The 18,235-nt window shown below is 51.7% G+C and overlaps 8 protein-coding genes across 8 annotated transcripts; 5 read left to right on the top strand and 3 right to left on the bottom strand.

Moving 5' to 3' along the window:
• Positions 1–714: 714 nt before the first annotated feature.
• N7498_005684 (ADP-ribosylation factor-like protein 2) lies at positions 715–1,524 on the bottom strand (the record flags this gene model as incomplete). The annotated part of the gene is made up of 6 exons (XM_058452746.1): positions 715–846; positions 911–991; positions 1,047–1,192; positions 1,240–1,256; positions 1,307–1,417; positions 1,466–1,524. The coding sequence occupies 6 exons, from the start codon at positions 1,522–1,524 to the stop codon at positions 715–717; spliced, it is 546 nt and encodes a 181-aa protein (XP_058309284.1).
• Positions 1,525–2,376: 852 nt separating this feature from the next.
• N7498_005685 (Acyl-CoA N-acyltransferase) lies at positions 2,377–3,654 on the top strand (the record flags this gene model as incomplete). Its single annotated transcript, XM_058452747.1, has 1 exon — positions 2,377–3,654. The coding sequence occupies one exon, from the start codon at positions 2,377–2,379 to the stop codon at positions 3,652–3,654; it is 1,278 nt and encodes a 425-aa protein (XP_058309285.1).
• Positions 3,655–4,540: 886 nt separating this feature from the next.
• On the top strand, positions 4,541–5,377 carry N7498_005686 (uncharacterized protein; the record flags this gene model as incomplete). Its single annotated transcript, XM_058452748.1, has 1 exon — positions 4,541–5,377. The coding sequence occupies one exon, from the start codon at positions 4,541–4,543 to the stop codon at positions 5,375–5,377; it is 837 nt and encodes a 278-aa protein (XP_058309286.1).
• A 191-nt stretch (positions 5,378–5,568) lies between these two features.
• N7498_005687 (uncharacterized protein) lies at positions 5,569–6,459 on the bottom strand (the record flags this gene model as incomplete). The annotated part of the gene is made up of 1 exon (XM_058452749.1): positions 5,569–6,459. One exon carries the CDS (start codon positions 6,457–6,459, stop codon positions 5,569–5,571), a length of 891 nt encoding a protein of 296 aa, XP_058309287.1.
• Positions 6,460–8,255: 1,796 nt separating this feature from the next.
• On the top strand, positions 8,256–10,762 carry drs1 (putative ATP-dependent RNA helicase DRS1; the record flags this gene model as incomplete). The annotated part of the gene is made up of 2 exons (XM_058452750.1): positions 8,256–10,001; positions 10,055–10,762. The coding sequence occupies 2 exons, from the start codon at positions 8,256–8,258 to the stop codon at positions 10,760–10,762; spliced, it is 2,454 nt and encodes an 817-aa protein (XP_058309288.1).
• A 668-nt stretch (positions 10,763–11,430) lies between these two features.
• N7498_005689 (putative C6 transcription factor) lies at positions 11,431–14,041 on the top strand (the record flags this gene model as incomplete). Its single annotated transcript, XM_058452751.1, has 7 exons — positions 11,431–11,529; positions 11,589–11,659; positions 11,725–12,118; positions 12,178–12,259; positions 12,312–12,785; positions 12,841–13,153; positions 13,210–14,041. 7 exons carry the CDS (start codon positions 11,431–11,433, stop codon positions 14,039–14,041), a joined length of 2,265 nt encoding a protein of 754 aa, XP_058309289.1.
• A 488-nt stretch (positions 14,042–14,529) lies between these two features.
• N7498_005690 (uncharacterized protein) lies at positions 14,530–16,267 on the bottom strand (the record flags this gene model as incomplete). Its single annotated transcript, XM_058452752.1, has 3 exons — positions 14,530–15,599; positions 15,663–16,085; positions 16,168–16,267. The coding sequence occupies 3 exons, from the start codon at positions 16,265–16,267 to the stop codon at positions 14,530–14,532; spliced, it is 1,593 nt and encodes a 530-aa protein (XP_058309290.1).
• An 876-nt stretch (positions 16,268–17,143) lies between these two features.
• Positions 17,144–18,145, top strand: N7498_005691 (putative TIM barrel metal-dependent hydrolase; the record flags this gene model as incomplete). Its single annotated transcript, XM_058452753.1, has 1 exon — positions 17,144–18,145. One exon carries the CDS (start codon positions 17,144–17,146, stop codon positions 18,143–18,145), a length of 1,002 nt encoding a protein of 333 aa, XP_058309291.1.
• Between the last annotated feature and the right edge of the window lie 90 nt (positions 18,146–18,235).

The following is an 18,235-nucleotide window of genomic DNA, read 5'->3' on the forward strand; positions in this document are numbered from 1 at the left end:
GTTGGACCCATGGGTTAGGCCGCAATGACGATTTCTTTTCGTCAGGGGTTGAAAGGGTCTCCAGGGCTTACGATATTTCTCCGTGCCACAGACTGCATATATCAGACTCTGCCTCCCGTGAAGGAAGTGATCTATCACTTGGTACCTTGCATGGCACCCGCGGAGTAGGTATCGGAGATGGTCGAAACATTATTTTTCTTTATTATAGTAGACAAAATATAGCGTCCAGGGCTGTCGGTAGGCAGTGTCTTCAAAGATTATTCTATTTACTCACCGGTAGAAGCACCTAGACATATGTTCGTCTTGAGCAATGTATATACTGTATTCGGCCACCATGCAGCTTCCCGCGCGGTTGGAACTAATGCTCAGAGCTCAAAGAAGACTGAAATTAAAGCACTGATGAATCCAATACAACCTGCATCCGCGAGGCTACACTACATTAAAGTTACTCATCGCTTGCTAACTCTAGTCTCAACTGGTATGCCTAGGTGTTTTAGTCCGACCGCCCAAAGACCCGCTGTATCCTGGGCCGATAATAGAAACTCACGAACCTGAGAAACATCTCGCAGTATTTTTGATCAATTGACAGATAAAGACGCAATTTAGAATAAGGTAATAGGGGTGAATGCACCATATCAAGTGCCCCCATGGATTGATACACTAGCCTTGGAAAAGATGCACATGGAGTTCGTCCACAGTGGGAATGGGTCCCGATTAGTAAAGAAAAAGTCGGTCTTTCGCATCTTGTACCACCCATTCCAACCCTTCATTGAGGTTGTTCCCCGTCATGGCACTGCACGGAAGTATAGTCCACTTGTGCGTTTTGATTAAATCCAAGCCCAGACGCTACGGTATTCGTCAGCTACATTCGGCGACACAGGCTCGCACAAGATAAACGGTCCACACTTACCTCTCGCACTTCTTGCTCCGACATGCAATGTTCCACATCTGTCTTGTTCAAAAATACCAAAAGACTGGCTCCCGTGAGACGCTGGTGGCCATTAGATTGGGATCCCGAAGATTTGTGATCAAAGTGGGGAACGAACCTCTTCCAGGAGCAGACCGGCGAGTTCCTGGCGACAATCATCCACTCGTAGACGGTCTGTCGCATCAACAACCCAGATAAGTGTATCTGTCTTTTCGAAATAATTTTTCCAATAGGAGCGTAATGTCCTCTGCCCGCCCACGTCCCCTAGTACAGTCAGTCCTGTCGCAAACCGGAGGGGTAATTCTGCTCACAAATATTGAGCTTGTATCTGTAAACCCAGTTAGAATATTGCTGATGATATCAGCTAGGACTGCTCACCCCATGAAGTCGATTGTCTTGATATTAAAGCCTAGTGTTGGGCTCACCGTCGTGACATCTTCGTTCATAATCCGTTTCACGATGGTCGTTTTGCCCGCGTTATCCAAGCCCCTGCGATACATCAGTAGAGAACGTCCAATTCTGAAAAACTATCCATACAGCATCAGGATACGCATCTCCTTATCCTTTAAGCGCGCCTTTCGTAGTATTGACAACATGGTCTCTGAAATAGCCTGGTTGTTAGGGTTGGCGGGAACGTTGAGGAGGTGAGAAAAGGATTTACTGCCGCGGCCCAGGGCACTCACTACATCTCACCTGACAGTCCACTCTCTTCACGCTCAACTTTTTAGGTTTGAAAGGATAATTGAAGTTATAAAATACTATCCAGTCGATGTATCTCTATCTCTGGTCCATATTATAGACGCTATCTCAGTCGTAGGTGCCGGCCATCGCCCGGTAGGGAGCGAAATTGCAGCAAGTCGATCTATACCAATCTGCATGACCGTCACATGTCGTTATGCGCACCTAACCCCTGGCCATTCTAACGATCCCACAGCGGCTCCCCAAGTATCAATCGCTTCATGGAATCCAGTCGAACCAACGACGAGAACAGCGTCTTCGTGCTGCCGGTGACCAACAGCACCTCACACGAGAGTGCCAAAGCCATGACAACGAGCAGAATAATGTAAAAATTCCTCGAGGATGCAGGCATGGGCACCAGACTCCTTCCGGGAAGGAAAGCCATTCTCGAGGACGTTCGTCGGCGCAGCTTAACTGGGAGCCGGGGTCGTCATTTTTCCTCAAAAGCCGCGAGAATGGTAAGCAAGTGCTTGCTATTGAATCTGGCATTCATGCCGATTCTGCTGAGGGATTATTCGCTACTAGGGCCGCAACTTTCACAAAGTCCTCAATTTCGTGGGTTCTAGACGCCATTCCTCCGGTTCAACCGAGGAATTCATAGCTCTCTCGGAATCCGGTTTCTTCTCGCGGTATCATGGATTGTATTGACGGCAGGTGTTCATCTCACGCTTCTTCTGTTGTCAGTTGCAACCTCACTTCCAACAGAAGCGATGAAGCGTCGTCGCGTAGTATTCCGGAAAAACTGGGCGCTAGCATACGCCGTTCAATCATCTGATACTTTCCCTATCACTTCCACCAGCACTTCTGATGAGTCAAACGCCGCCTTTGATTTCGGAGTAGTTGCTGCCATTAGGAGCGAAGCGGTGATCACCCTTCACAATCAACCCGCTTCCTCTCTCATTTGCCTTCAATCAACCACCCTCAACAATCTTTTAGTCTTCTGGCTTTTCATCCTCAATTTGCCTAAATCAATTCCCTCTGAACACTTCACCTACTTGAGCAAGATGGACGACTCTGAAATCGTTTTCGTCATCAATGGAGAGATCCTCGACCCGACCATTATGAGCGAGAGCGAGAGCGATTCCGACTCCAGTGATCCTTACCATCACATGGACCTCATGAGTAATGAACAGCTTGAAGAGCAGCACAGATGGCATCTCGAGCACAAAGCCAAAATCAGACGGAAGAAGGCCGCCGAGCGGAGCAAGCATGCCCGGCCAATGATCAAGGCCGGCCGGCCCATTGACGACGACCGCCGCAGTGTGGAAAGGTGTTTCAACGACGAGGCTATTTCCCCCATCATTGCCATGTTGCGTCGTAGACCTGGCACCGACCTCAATTCTCCGGCCTATCAGGCACTCAGCCAACCTCGCTTCGCCGAAGGAGTTGAGCAGCAACCTCCATGGTCTTCCAACCCGCCACATGTCATTCCAGACATCGCTGAGTTCAAAGAAGAGGATCCGAACTATGGCTGGCGCTCCATCATGACGGGAGACCCTCGGTTTCTCCACCAGTGGGAGGCGTACGAAGAGTCCTCCGTGATCTACCCCGTGGTCGTCGACAAAACCTCGAAGCTGACGTTCGAGTCCGACCCTCGCTTCAAACGTCCCAAGCTCCCAGTAAAAAAGACCCTCAAGGAGAACAAAGAGTTCCAGAAGGGACCCAAGGGATCCTACCAGCGGAAATGGAATTTCAGCCCACGGCTCCGCTGGGAGAGAGAGAGCGAGGGTGAGGGCGACTCCTTCTGCCGCTGGCTGAAAGACCTCCCGAAAATGGATGTCGTCGACATCTACCACGCGGCGTTCTTCGACGGCACTGCGTTTCCTACCGGCGGATACACCATGATGATACCTGACATTCGGCACGTGCCAGCTCCGCGCAACATGAAGCACAGGAAAACTCGTCTGCACTGGCACGAAACCTCGGCGGGTTTGGTGTACAATTACGTACAGGAGAAGAAGAAGCCCAAGAATGAGAGACGGTTCTAGGGCTGTGAGCGATCGATACTGTTGCTTTCGCTCAGTTGCTCTTTCTTTTCGTCCCAGCCTTAAGCTGAATGTTACGTCTTTTCTTCTCGGCTTTCTGCATCATTCCGATGAGTTTGAATTGAGCGACCGCTCATTCGCCATAGGGTCTGGGGAGCCGGAAAGGGGGAATAAGCAAGAGTTACGAGCTGTGGGAAGAATGGTGTGGTGAAGATGGATGATCCGAATGTATCTACGCGAGGATATATTTGAAGATAAAATATGATTTCTCTAATTGGATCATAAATGTGCGGCTTGATCCATTAAACATTGAAGCATAGGTCAAAACGTGAACTATGTAGAAAGACGAAAGGAGAAAGCGCGCGGGTCCCATCTGGCTGACACGGCGCTAAATATTTCTAAGCGATTGGCTATGCCGGCCCCGCGGGCTATACTGATACGCGGCATGTAACGGGTGGATTTTCTCCGAAGCTGTCGTCCAATTGCTTAATTCAGCATTGTCAACTGTTACGACACTATAATTACTACACGTTTGAACAAAGGCATCGTGATTATTTTTACGATCCCCTTGAGACCTCTCAGGAATTACTCTCCAATTGTTTTGTTTCAGCTTGTTAACTTCTCAGCTAGCGCGCGCGAGATGATACTTGAAATGTCTCATGTTCAGAGATCACGTCGAAGTATACACTTCCATTCATAATTAGGAACATCGATTTTGGCTATAAAAGGAAGACGATATGAGCTCAATTGTGGAAAAATAATCAATGTTTATTGTCTATCTTTACTGAAACAACCATATCTTCACTATTTAGTGTCTTAATGCTTTAATATACTCTATTTTTCTTCATTAACACTATACTCTTCTCACGTTCTTGTCTAAATACCCAACATGTTCAACAAAAAAGAATCCCGCAACACGCAGCTCAGCGCCGTTCCAGCACCCAGGCCGGCATCACCTCGAACAGTACCAGCGGTGGCACCCGGGGTAGTACCCACGGTAGCATACAGAGGGGCATCCAGAACAGCACCGGCCGCAGCACCGGCCGTAGCACCCCCCACGGCATACAGAGGAGCATATAGAGCAGCACCCGCAGTAGCTCCAAGAGCGGCACCCCCTCCCAGCTCTCGGGGAAGGACCCAGGGTGCCGCCATGAAGGGCGATACGGCCCAAGCACCCAGAGCGGCACCCAGAGCGGCACCCAGAGCAGCACCTATGGCAGCACCTAGGGCGACACCTAGAAGAGTAACCCCTCCCTACGCTCACAGAGGGGACGAGTGGTACAGAGTCTCCACACCAGAGTTCGACACGGTAGCTTACGATCCCCTGGACCCTCCCAAGCGATACCACACAGGTATCTTCGTTGAAACAGACGCAAAGACTCTCCGAGGAGCGCTATTTCACGTCACAGGCGACATCATCGCTAATAGCGGCATGCGGTTCGAAGTGAGAGACAACTATGTTCCTGGGGCATCCAGGCATTATTACAGAACTACAGAGATCGGATGGATTCGCAAAGCTGATTATCAGAGAATAAGGGGTATCTTGGAAGCCTTGCCCAGACCGACCAAACAGCAGGGAATTGACTTTTGGACCAAGGATCGAACTAAGTGGAATAAGCTTACTTGGACGAAGCAGAATGGGGAGCTTTACGGGCCAGGCGAACAACGACGGCCAATCATGAAGTGTAATGAATGGACACACCAGCTTGCGATTCCGAAGTTGTGACAGGAAGGAATTTTACATAGCTCAATTTGAAGCATCGGGTTGTCAATGTTACAGTAACTAACTTATGACGAGATGAATTTGTAAGTAGAGTTGGAATTAGGATAACTGGTCTTTTGTGAAGTTTTGTTTTATTATTTTTTCTTCGTGATTAAAAAAATACACCGATGTCGTTCTAAACATAGCAACGTACTTCAATAGCCTAGGTCCTTGTCAATCAGTTGCATTATGGCCATCTCGGCGGGCCATACTTGAACAAACTCCTGGACTCGGTAGGACCAGTCTTCGTCCCACTGGAAATTAAGGGGGTAAGATGCACAAAAGAATTCCCAGAAGTCAGGAAACCAACCGGAATTCTCCCAATCGACCAGTACGATGTCAAATGATCGCCCACCTTGATCGTTTGGGCGACTTGTATTTTCCACGACCATAATGTTCTTCTGCTGAACGTCCCCATGCGTCAATGTGGGCCGGTGACCTTGAAGGACGCGAGCGAGGTATTTTTCGTAAAAGCGAGCCTTGTAGTCTGGCAGATTATTGCGTTCGACCAAGGCTCTATAATTACCGACAAGACCCGCAACGAAGGCAGGTTCGCCGGTGAAAGGCCCTAGAAAGTCCTCATCGCCATGTTGGCTATAGAATAGGTAGTGATGTACGCCGCCCCCGTCCAGACCCCCGAAAAAGTCGGGCCATGGACACTCGACCTTTCGCATTGCGTCGAATATTAATTGGAGTTTGGCGATAATGTCATCCTTCTCAGAGTCCGCCAATGATGGCCAAATGGAATTCAGCTGCACCCCGGGAACGCGTTGCATGATCAAGAAAACTTGTTTGGAGTCATGGTACATCGCGTACAGTCGAGGGGCCGGAACTTTTGGGACGTGTCGTTCAAGATAAACCAAAGCCTGGCCTTCCCAGACGTCTACACAACCTCCATATTTTACAACAATATCGTCGTTCAACGTCACAATCTTGGAGGCCATGGTCTCCCACAGAACATTGGTGCAAGCGCGGATTTCATCTGTTGTAGGTAGAGAAGGCAGAGGGTGGGAGTTCTGAAAAGGGACAACCACTGGTTTCCACATCGTGAAGGGAATAGGAGTCGACGGAGGTAGTATTGAAGTATGGATGATTACCTGAATGGAAGGAAAATGAGCGGTGAAGGAAGATCAGCCGCCGAAAGTCAGAACGCACGCATGCGAAACCCCCAGACCTCGGACCCCCCGATGCCGATTTTCCGGTCATGTGATATTTCTCACTTGTCAAACGAACAGCCTATGGAGACCGAATTAATGCAGAATCCCCCCATAAATTGCCAGATTCAGGGGTTATAGCAATACAGAGTTCTTTTCACCGCTGATTGGCCCTATATTACGTGCTCCGGCACCACATCACCGCTGGTCCGCTGAGCTCAATACAGTACCTCAGCCCTGAACACTGGTCTTCGCCTACTTTACCCCAACCATGGCCCGTGTCCTAAGGTATGTTTTCGCCAGGCACGGGGTTAACGGACTCTTGGTAGCAGACAAGAAAAGCTTTGATACCGGATCTTTTCTTCGACGTTCTTTTCGCGAGCCCTGAATGAGGATCATCCTGCGACAGCGCACGGAAATGGGCGTACAGAGGATCAGGTCGAGGAAAGCCTTGAGGCACGGAGGACAAATCAAGCGAATGGGTGAATTCTGAATAATCTTCTTGAGAGTTTTGTATTGCTGCTCCAAACTAGACATTGTGTGCTTGATGGAATAAGATAACAGCCCGGTATGTGGACGATTATATGAGAGTTTAAGACCATTATGTACTTCTTACTCATATGAGCCTATGTTGAGCTAGTCAAGATATTGGTCCATTTCCCTACTACATAGTACAACGCCTGTTCGTGCAGGAATCCACATTGCTTTATCTATCTCAACAACATCACTGCCTCGCGTGCGTGCAGCCAACAGCCTCGAATATATCAATAGTGCATGGTTCTTGCATACAGCGAGAGCACCAAAATCAATCAATTATTCCGGGTTGCATCTAAACTTCGAAAGCACTCGTCGGCTCCCAGTGATGAGGATCTGCGGTTTCGCTCGGCCTTTGCCTCAGCCCGAAGTCGACCTAATTCCACCTCGTAAAAGCATCGTTGGCGTATAAAAATTGCTATCTGATCCAATTTTCTGCATTTCCACCCTGCTTCAACTACCACAGCTGTTGCCCGGGGGCCAATGGATTTGAATTTCTCCCAAGGGCAGCGATCATAGAAGCGGTCGCAAAGAAAAGTCACCACTATATCGTCCGCGCCTCTTTCTGCTTCAAAAAAGATTATAACCTAAGTCAGTATTAATGAGATATACTATATGTTGCAAACGAACTACTGACCCCTTTGTCTTGAACGTCACTCGAAAATGACAGTATTCAAGGCAATTCATATTTTCCAAGGTACAGCCTTTGTACTTCCGCGAGAACGGGAACTTCAATGTTGAATTGGAAGCTCTGGATATTTGCATGCACCTAAAATCCTGGATAACCTTAGGATTAGGTGGCCTAAATTGGGAGAGTGGGAATCTGGATAATTTAAAATAAGAGCGTTCTATCTTGTGCTCTGCACGTAGAATACGTATATACTGACATTGAAAATTTTGTTACAAAAGACTATATAATCTATAATCCTGGTCCTAGCCAGCTGTGACCCCGAAAGCGGGACGCTTCTGGCCGGGGCGGCTCCGAGGTTAGTCATGAATATTTAACTCACCGCCCGGGGGACTTTTTTTTTCTGCTGTTGATTTCTTTTTCGCGGCGAGGAGACTGGGGATTCTACGACAGTTCGATTTTTTCGTGAAGTTACAGAGGATCTTTGAATCCTACATTGACTTCGGTCTTAATAGCTGCCTCCACAATGGCACCCAATACAGCCAAGCGGAGCGCCGCTAAGGACGACGACTTCGTCCTGACGCTATCCGACGACGAAGACATTCCCCGTTTCGACGACGAAGAGAACGTGAACGAGTTCGAGGATGAAGATGGCAAGGCACCATCTGCTGATTCGAAGAAGCGCAAGCGCGAGGCCGACGCCCCCAAGGGGAAGAGCAAGAAGCTAAAGCAGCAAGCCAAGAACGCAAAGAACCAGAAGGACAAGGCCGACACTATCGCCGAAGACGAGTCTGAGGAGGAGGATGAAACGGTCGGAGCTGCTGAGGATGACGGTGCCCTGAACCCCGACTTCGAGTTCGATGTGGGTGGCGCGGCCAATCGCGGCGTCACTGAAGGTTTTGATGGCTGGGGTCTGGACGAGGCCAAGCAGAATGGCGTCGGCGGTGACAAGAAGGCTGTTGATATTGACGACATTATCGAGCGGAGACAAGCAAAGAAAAACGCTGCCTCTCAGAAGAAGCAGAAGAAGCAGGTCCAAGAGGAGGAAAGTGCGTCTGATGCTGAAGATGCCGGTCCGGAAGTGGATTTCGGGGACGATGAGCTGATGGCCGATGACGCCTTTGGCATGGGCGCTGATGGCGAGGAGGAGGAAAGTGAGGCTGAGGGCCCCGAGGTTGGCTCTGGGCCGGAAGACGATGAAGAGGGATCAGACGAGGAGGGGGAGGAGGACGAGGATGAGGACGAGGACGATGCCGCATCCGATAACGACTCCGTTGCTACCCCCGTTGGCCACCCCGATGACATTGGCTCCGATCGTGAATCTGATGTCGAAAGTGAGGTTGATGCTGAGGAGCAAGAGAAGCGGAAAGCCTTCTTTGCTCCCGAAGAAAAGATCGACGACAAAGCCGCCGCAGCGAAGAGTACATTCCAAGACTTCAACCTTTCTCGTCCGATTCTGCGAGGCTTGGCCTCCGTTGGATTCACAGATCCTACTCCTATCCAGCGCAAGGCCATCCCCGTGGCACTCCTGGGCAAGGACATCGTCGGTAGCGCCGTGACCGGTTCAGGAAAGACTGGTGCTTTCATCGTCCCCATTCTGGAACGTCTGCTCTTCCGACCTCGCAAGGTTCCTACGAGTCGTGTTACTATTTTGATGCCCACTCGTGAACTTGCGGTGCAATGTTACAATGTCGCAGTTAAGCTTGCTACTTTCACCGATGTCACATTCTGTCAGCTTGTCGGTGGTTTCAGCCTTCGCGAGCAGGAGAACATTCTCAAGAAGCGTCCCGATGTCATCATTGCCACTCCTGGTCGTTTCATTGATCATATGCGCAACTCGCCCAGCTTCACCGTTGATACTCTGGAAATTCTGGTTCTGGATGAAGCCGATCGAATGCTTGAGGACGGATTCGCGGATGAGCTGAACGAGATTTTGACGACGATCCCCAAGTCGCGCCAGACCATGCTGTTTTCTGCCACGATGACAGAATCGGTCGACAAGCTTGTTCGTGTCGGCATGAACCGGCCGATGCGTTTGATGGTGGATGCCAGGAAGCAGACTGTCGGTACCCTGACACAAGAATTCGTCCGTCTGCGTCCTGGTCGGGAGGACAAGCGTCTCGGATGTCTCCTTCACCTGTGCAAGGAGATCTACACGGGTCGGGTTATCATTTTCTTCCGACAGAAGAAGGAAGCGCACCGTGTCCGCATCATTTTCGGTCTGCTGGGCCTGAAGGCTGCTGAATTGCACGGTAGTCTGAGCCAAGAACAGGTATGCTACGAGATGTCTCCCTTTGCGAAACCTTTTACTGATCTACATTCTAGCGTATCAAAAGTGTGGAGAACTTCCGTGACGGCAAGGTCGCTTTCCTTCTCTGTACGGACGTTGCGTCTCGTGGTCTGGATATCAAGGGTGTGGAGACCGTTATCAACTACGAAGCCCCACAGAGCCACGAGATCTACCTGCATCGTGTCGGTCGTACGGCCCGTGCCGGTCGCTCCGGTCGGGCATGCACCATCGCCGCGGAGCCAGACCGAAAGGTCGTCAAGGCCGCCGTGAAGGCCGGCAAGGCCCAGGGTGCCAAGATTGTCAGCCGTGTGGTTGAGATCGCAGTGGCTGACGAGTGGGCCCAGAAGGCGGAAGATCTTGCCGATGAGGTCCAGGAGGTCCTGCAGGAGGAGAAGACCGAGAAGCAAATGTCGCAAGCGGAGATGCAGGTGAACAAGACCGAGAACATCATGAAGCACGGCCAGGAAATCATGGCACGACCCAAGCGAACATGGTTCGAGACCGAGCAGCAGAAGCTGGCCGCCCGCAAGCTGGGTGCCACGGAGCTGAACGGACCCGGCGGCAAGTCGAAGAAGGACAAGGTCAAGCTCAGCAACAAGGACAAGAAGCGACTGGACGATTCAAAGATGCGGCACGAGGGCAACATCGGGTGGAAGAAGGGCAAGGAGGAGCGCGATGCTCCGAAGACGAGAGGCAAGGACAAGGGCAAGGGCAAGGGCAAGGGCAAAAAGGGAAGGAAATGATCGTGTAATAGATTTGGACATATCCTCATATTCATACCTGCATATCGTCAATATCCACGTTCAACCTTCCACTTCGAGAAACCTCCCCAGAGATCCCAGAGATCCCAGAGATCCCACTGGACCCACCATCTGCACCACTGTCCATCACCAGGCATACAGATGTATTATAGTATACATGTATAGTAGACTTCCCACGATTTTCAGGATCGACCTGACGTACCCACACGACTGTTTTCCAGGGGACCCGCTCCCCTTTCGAGAATCAGTTAATTATCCTGATTGCCTCATCGCCAAGACCGGGACTTCTCATTCCCGGTTCTGCATGCGGTCAATTGGCCAGACCAAGGCCCCACGAGACATACTGTGGTACAATTGGCTCGTCGTCAAAATTGCCGGAGCGGATCGCGAATGGAATCCCAAGCTAATGCCGAGACGAGTCACCGATTCCCGACGTCAATCCCCTGTAGTCAAGCTCACTCCAGTAGTACGCCGTCTGAGACGCCCCCGACTCGAAGTGGTCCACCGAAACAAAAAAGGTTAAAAAACCTCCCCGCGATCATAAAGCCCCACGTCCATAGGGCCAAATTCCCTCTTCGTTTCTCCCTTCTCTTTCTATCCTTATCTGACATCAATGGGGTACGAGTACCACGCCCCATGAATCCGGTCCGATGGTGGTAGAGGGTTCCTCCGATATGGCCGGCGTGCCTTTTAAGGCGGCACTTCCCCGAAAGAGTGCCTTCTCGTGCGAGGCTTGTCGCAAGCGCAAGGTGGGAGCGGATCGGGCAGATTCCGAGACGCCAATAGGCTGAAGCTGACCTCCTGACAGGTCAAGTGTAACGGAGCTAGTCCGTCGTGTTCGCGCTGCGCCGCGAGAGGCGAGCCGTGTGTTTACAGCTTGTGAGTGCTTTCTCTTTGGAGCTCCGGTCGCGCCGACCGGTGGCTGACATTCCCCCACTTGCCAGGGCCCCGACCTTATCCTATACCAAACAGCTGGAAACCCGGGTTGGGCAGCTGGAAGATGCGCTGTCTAAGCTTCGCGGTCAGCAGGCCGAGGTGGAAGCACGCAAGGGTAGCTCTCCAGCTTCGGTGGCCGAGTCCAGCTCGAGCGCCGGCCGCCGAATCAAGACGGAGCTTGACGACGCGCATGATCTCGCGAGAGAGTTTGACGGGTTGAACGTTGAAAATGACGGTCGCATCTCTTTCCATGGCCCAACCAGTCTGTTCCAGCTCCCTAGCGGGCTGGTCAGCGAAACGGCGTCAACCGCGAATTTCGCCCATGAGATCGAGGCCCGCAAGGAGCGGCTGATCAACAGTGCATGGCGGGAACGGGCTTTTGAGCAGATGGCTGCAATGCCGGTATGATATGCGCTGCAGCTCGAAAAAGCTTGTGTGACTCCGAACTGATCGACCTGCAGGAGCCTTTCCAATACCTCCTCGACTCCCATTGGTGCTGGATCCAACCGCTTTTCAACTTTGTCTATCGCCCTGCATTTACACGTCTGTCCCACCATCTCCTCGGTGGACCTGACACGTACTGACCCACTCGCAGGTGATATGAAAATCAACGGACCTTATTATACGGACATCCTAATGAATGCCGTGCTCTCCCATTCCGTGCGGTGGTGCAAAGCGGAACCTCAGATCGGCCCGCTTTTGGACTCCTATGAGGGTGGGGCACTATTCTACCAGCGGGCCGTGACGGAGATATTCGACTCGCTTAAAGTGGGATATGCAGGCATCCCGACGATTCAAACGTTGCTGCTTCTCAGTGCGCAAGAATGCGGTCGCGGCAACCGTACGCAGGCATGGCTGTATAGCGGGATGGCCTTCCGCCTACTGGATGACCTGGGAATATCGATCGACAGTCGGAAGTATCCCGGATCGGCACACCTGAGTGATGAAGATATCGAGATCCGCAATCGACTCTTCTGGAGCTGTTTTTTCTGGGACAAGATTATTTCCCTGTACTTTGGTCGTGCCCCGGCTATGCAACATTCTCGTGTCAGCCCGCCGCGCATGATCCGTATGTCTCCTTCCTTTCGTGACTCAGTCTGGTATTGATACTGACGAGCTGGTAGTCGATGATACTTCCGAGATCGAAATCTGGACTCCGCATGGAGTTAGCTTTCCCGACGGTGCACACTATCCGCCCACACAGGCACATTCAACCACGTGTTTCATCCAGATATGCGGGCTATCCGAGATCTTGAACCAGATCCTGGTCCATATCTATGATCCGATGCGTCAAAGCACCGAGGCCGAGTTCTTCGACTGCGTCCAAGAACAAGCCAGAAATCTGAGCGAATGGTGGGACGAGCTCCCCGAATACTTGAGGCTCACGGCAATGGACCTACCACCGTACTGCCCGCCAAGTCATATCATGACCCTTAAGTAAGTCTTGACCTTTTATATTGGCACATGATCATGTCTTGCTAACTGGATTCCAGCTGTCTATATCACACTGTTAATATCCTGCTCCACCGCCCCATCCTCTGCTCCCGCAGTTTGTTGAAGACTCGGCAAGATGCATATGATACGAGCCATCTCGTCCAGTGTATGGCATCGGCAACGACCATCCTATCACTCTTCGATCTGTACCGTCGGACATTCGGCGATAACCACGTCGTCCTCTCTCTCGCGTATAGCGTCTACACCGCGGCCTCGATCTTCCTGCTCGAAATTCAGGCATTAAAATACGCTGCACCCGGCACACTAGACAAGCTCAAGTTCTGCATCTTCGCCCTGGAACGAATCAAGGTCTCCAACCCAGTCATCACAACGGCCCTCAACCTCATCTACCAGGAACTTCAGAAGCTTCAAATCGACATCCAAGCCCCCATGGGCGCTTCTCCTCCCGAAAAGCCTCAGCCTCAGCCTCAGCCTCAGCCCCAACAACCTTCCCGCCCACCTAACTCTAGCCAATCCTCTGCCAGCAGCAATCCATCGCGCCACATCTCTCCTATTAACCACCACCAGCGCCAGCAGAGCAGAGCAACAATGAGTACACAGGAGACACCAGCACCAAACACAACCGCCTCCATTCTCCCAGGTTACAACGCCTTCCAACAACCCATCGGCGGCTTCGACCTCCCACACATGAACGACGTACCGCACCTACCAACAACACACCTGCTAGGCGGCATGCCCAACGCGGTGATGACAGTGGATGACCCTGGATCTTACGAGATAACGCCGGAAGTGTTCGAGGCGTTCTCGTATGCTCAACCCATCACGGCGAATATGGCGTCATACGACACGAATTGGAGCGGAGCTCAATAATGAAAAGCGACCTTTTCTTTCATTTTCTTCTTGGTTTTGAGCCTGATGATTCCCCGGGGTCGGATATGTTTTCTAATAAAAAGTCGAACGTGTGGAATATTATTGGAGTATATAGATGTCCGGTATCAGTAAATGATAGATTTGGAGCATCATGATCCTAAATATTCCAAGGCTAGTAAGTATCTACGTTACAAGGGTGGTAACAACGGTTGTCAGAAATGAACTTTTGGGGACTGACATGGACGTCAATCCAGCGCAAATGTATATTTAGTAAGGCCCTAAAGTTAACCCTTAGAGATGGTATCATATATATCTAGATACCAAGCCCATAATGAAACAATTAAAAACACAGGGTATAGAAATATCATAATTATACACCGAGCAGTCAGCTGAAGATGCACAAGACATTGCGCGGACAAACTGTCTCAGAATGATGCGGAGTCAACATGGTGGCCATGCAAGATATTCACCAGAACAAGGTAGAAATCTCATCGCAACGAGTCATTAGCCTTGAAGGTATCCTGACGGAGGTCTTGCGACGCAATGGTATCCCCAGAGCTAGACGAGTCGTCACTGGTGTAGACCTTAGCGCGCCAGCGAAGGTACCACGGCCCCGCGAAGAGTTCATCCATGCGCTCGATCGGGACGCCTTTGGTCTCGGGCATCCAGATACCCAGGATGATGAGACCCAAGGTGCAGATGATGGCCCAGAAGAGGTAAGCACCCCACACGTGCAGGTTGTTGAGCATGTTGGGGGTAACGCGGACGACCGCGAATTGGAAAAACCAGTGAAAGCCCATGCTGAGGGCGTAGCACGAGTTGCGGATGTGGCTTGGGAAGATCTCCGTGCCGTACAGATAAGGGATGGTGCAGAGACCGACCGACCAGCCGACGGCATAAATGAATACGGAGGCGATGGCTGCGTCGGATGCAGATTGATTGTTGGCTGAGCCGGGTTGCAGACCCATATATGTGCCCATGTAGATGTGTGCGGCCAGCTGCAGGGCCAGTCCAGTTAGGGCGCAGCGGCGTCGACCGAAGAAATCGATCAGACCCCAGGTGAAAGCCATGGTGAAGACCAGCTTGACGATTCCGTATGCGCCGGATGAGATGAGGGAGGTGGAATCGGCCACACCGGCGTACGAGAAGATCGTCGAGATATAGTAGGTGATACCGTTACCGCCAGTCCACTGTGCGACTGTCTGCATGACCATGAGCAGCCAGAACCGCTGGCGGTAGTTGGGGTTGGTCTGGGACTCCTTCAAGGCCGCCCAGTGCGAGATCGACTTCAAGTCGGCCCGCTTCTTAGCCTGCTGGTCGATTTCCTCAAATTCGGCCGTGACGCTCTCATCGTCGATGGACTTGCCACGCAGCCGGGCAAGCACCTCCTTTGCTTCCTGGTGGCGCTGCTTCGAGGCAAGGTATCGAGGAGTCTCGGGGCACAACCAGGAGAGACCCAGTGTGATCCCTGCAGGGATCAGAGGAATAGATTGCACTAGGCGATATTGGGTTCGCGTTGCAGCCATGTGGATACTAGCGCCATAATTGATGAAGAACCCTATCAGAACAATCGTATTAGGAGGGATGCCGATAAGTGCCGAACATACTCTAAAAGACCTACCCATGGAAAGCACAGTCAGCAGAGCGACCATGTACAAGCCGACAGATAAACCTCGCGTCGCCTTAGGCGCCACCTCGGACAAATACAGCGGGGATGCGACGGTCAATACACCGGCACCCAGCCCAGAGAAAATCCGAGCGAACAGTAGTAAGCCATAAATACCCGAGGAGAAGACCTGGATGAACGTGCCAAGGATGTAGACGACCATGGCCAATCGCCATGACCACAGACGGCCTAGTCGATCATTCAAATCGAGGGATGCAAGGGCACCGAAAGCTGCGCCCAGGACGTTGAAAGACGTGATATTTGCACTACGATTGGTCAACCCGGTCGGATCATCCTTCCAGTGGGATTTAAGGAGGTTGAAATCGATCTTGAATGACTCGAGCTTGACGCTAGCACTGTAGCCACCCTCGTCATATCCTGTCATTGTAAGCCCTCTATTCGTTGATATGCAGCGATTACGATGCATACCGGGGGGAAGCGCGGGGAACAGCCAACGTACCTTTAGGAATCCCTCCGCAGGCAATCACAAATACGACCAGTACATAGTACGAACTGGTCGTCCAGCGAGACGGCTCCAGCCATCTCGTGACGGCGCTCATGATATCCAAAACAAAGAGCTGTGGAGGCGATCAAAATCTGGGGAAAGGATCGCGGGAGAACCGGCAAAGAGTGGGCGGAAGACGAAAAGAGTGAGTGGAGGATAAGGCGGCGCCGCCTCTCGGCATCCCGTCATCTCGAAATTAAGATTTTTTTTTGGCAGAGTTCGGTCAACTTCCGAACCTCTGCGCTTGAACCTCTTTTCTTTTTTAGCCAACCCTGCACGACTTTGACGATCATGTGCGGGCACCAGTTGCCTCCGGTTTCAACTCCGTCTCCAAGTATGGACTCATGCCAAATATTGTCCTTGCGCAGCGCAATCCATGCTTCTTCAGACGGATCGCTCCGCGGAGCCCACTCGGTGGTTCGTGCTTCGTGGCTCCGCTTGATGGATACATTCTTCCTTGGGCAGTGACACCTGGGAATGATGAAGACAATATGCGGTCTTCCTGAAAGGCGTTTTGCCGATGCAAGTGGGTAGTGTCACAGCCATCTTCCTCCCGGACGACTTCCGCTTCTCCCTGCGCTCCCCCTCCAACAACCATCTCGCCTGATCGCACTCCATCTGGCTAACAGTTGAAACCGAGGGTGGGTCAGATGTCAATCCCGCACCTGGAAACGCGGCACACGGCAGATTTTTTTTTTTTACAGTAGATGGACAATTACCTTGCTTTTCTGCCATTGTCTGACTGACGGACTTTGACCGATTGACCGACGAAGGTGGCATGGTACCGGCCAGAGCCCTCAGGGCAGTCCACAGAGTCAAGGCCTGCTCATCTGTGAGTTGTACTCCGTAGGGCTTCGGCCTTCTCCTCTTTTGTCTACTCCCCTGCCGTGGTGGTGGTCAATATCACTCTATATCATTATTTCTTTCCACGATGCTTACTTCGACTCAGCCTTGCCCCGGTATCTTGGGAGGCCCCCCGCGTATATCATTTACCGCGGCTCCGGCGTCTCGCCTTGTACAGCGTTCTTTTCATGCTGCGGCAGCACCTGTGAGCGTGCCCTTGAACCACAGGATCCCTTCAAGGTCATGGGATAGCCATATGCACGTCGTGGAACCCAAACGGTTCCCTATCTCGCCCAAGGCTGTATACCAGCCTACTACTCACACACTGGAGGATGCTCTTTTCTTCGAGTCCACGCTGGGCGTAGAGAATCTTGTCTTTGTGCAGCCCTCCATATATGGAACCGACAACTCCTGCCTCCTGGCCGCCCTGGCCAAACTCGGCCCTTCTCGTGGCCGTGGAGTCGTGGTGATTGACCCTGACACCATTCAACAAGAAACGTTGGATGAGTGGCATACTCTGGGTGTCCGTGGTCTCCGAGTGAATCTCCAGTCTGTCGGGAAAGTCATGGACCGGACCGAGCTGACGCGGGAGTTGCTTCGACACGCCGATGTTGCACGGCCCCGGAACTGGGTCGTTGAAGTGTACCTTCCCTTGAAGATGGTCCCCATGCTCGAGTCCATCGTACCTCATCTCGGCGTCACCGTCTGCATCGACCACTTCGGAAGCCCCGAACTCTCTTCACTCTCGTGGGCCAGAAAAAGCGTTCCTTTCGACCCATACACTCTCACCGGGTTCGACTCGTTGATTTCCCTGATTCGCCAGGGAAGTACCTACATCAAGGTGTCTGCCCCTTACCGCCTCACAAAGGACCGACACATGCGTGATCTAAAGGCCATGGCCTGCGAGTTCCTAGCTGCGGCACCGGACCGAGTCATCTATGCCACCGACTGGCCCCATACTCGCTTTACCGGTGTCGATATCAGTCCATTCACAGATTGGTGCTTGGAGCTTTGCACATGCGAGCCTGGACTGGCGGAGAAGCTGTTCCGAAGGAACACGGAGAGAATGTTGGACGTGAAGTCTGACTGAGTGGTGAACCAGCTTGCTCTTCCAAAGGGTTGAGCCGTACATAATATTTGCCTTGCATTCCCGGGAGCGTTTGATTTACGTGGAGCATTA

The sequence above is a fragment of the Penicillium cinerascens genome (genome assembly GCF_028974065.1).
Source record: "Penicillium cinerascens strain IBT 15544 chromosome Unknown contig_5_segment0_segment0, whole genome shotgun sequence".
Classification (NCBI taxonomy): Eukaryota; Fungi; Ascomycota; class Eurotiomycetes; order Eurotiales; family Aspergillaceae; genus Penicillium; species Penicillium cinerascens.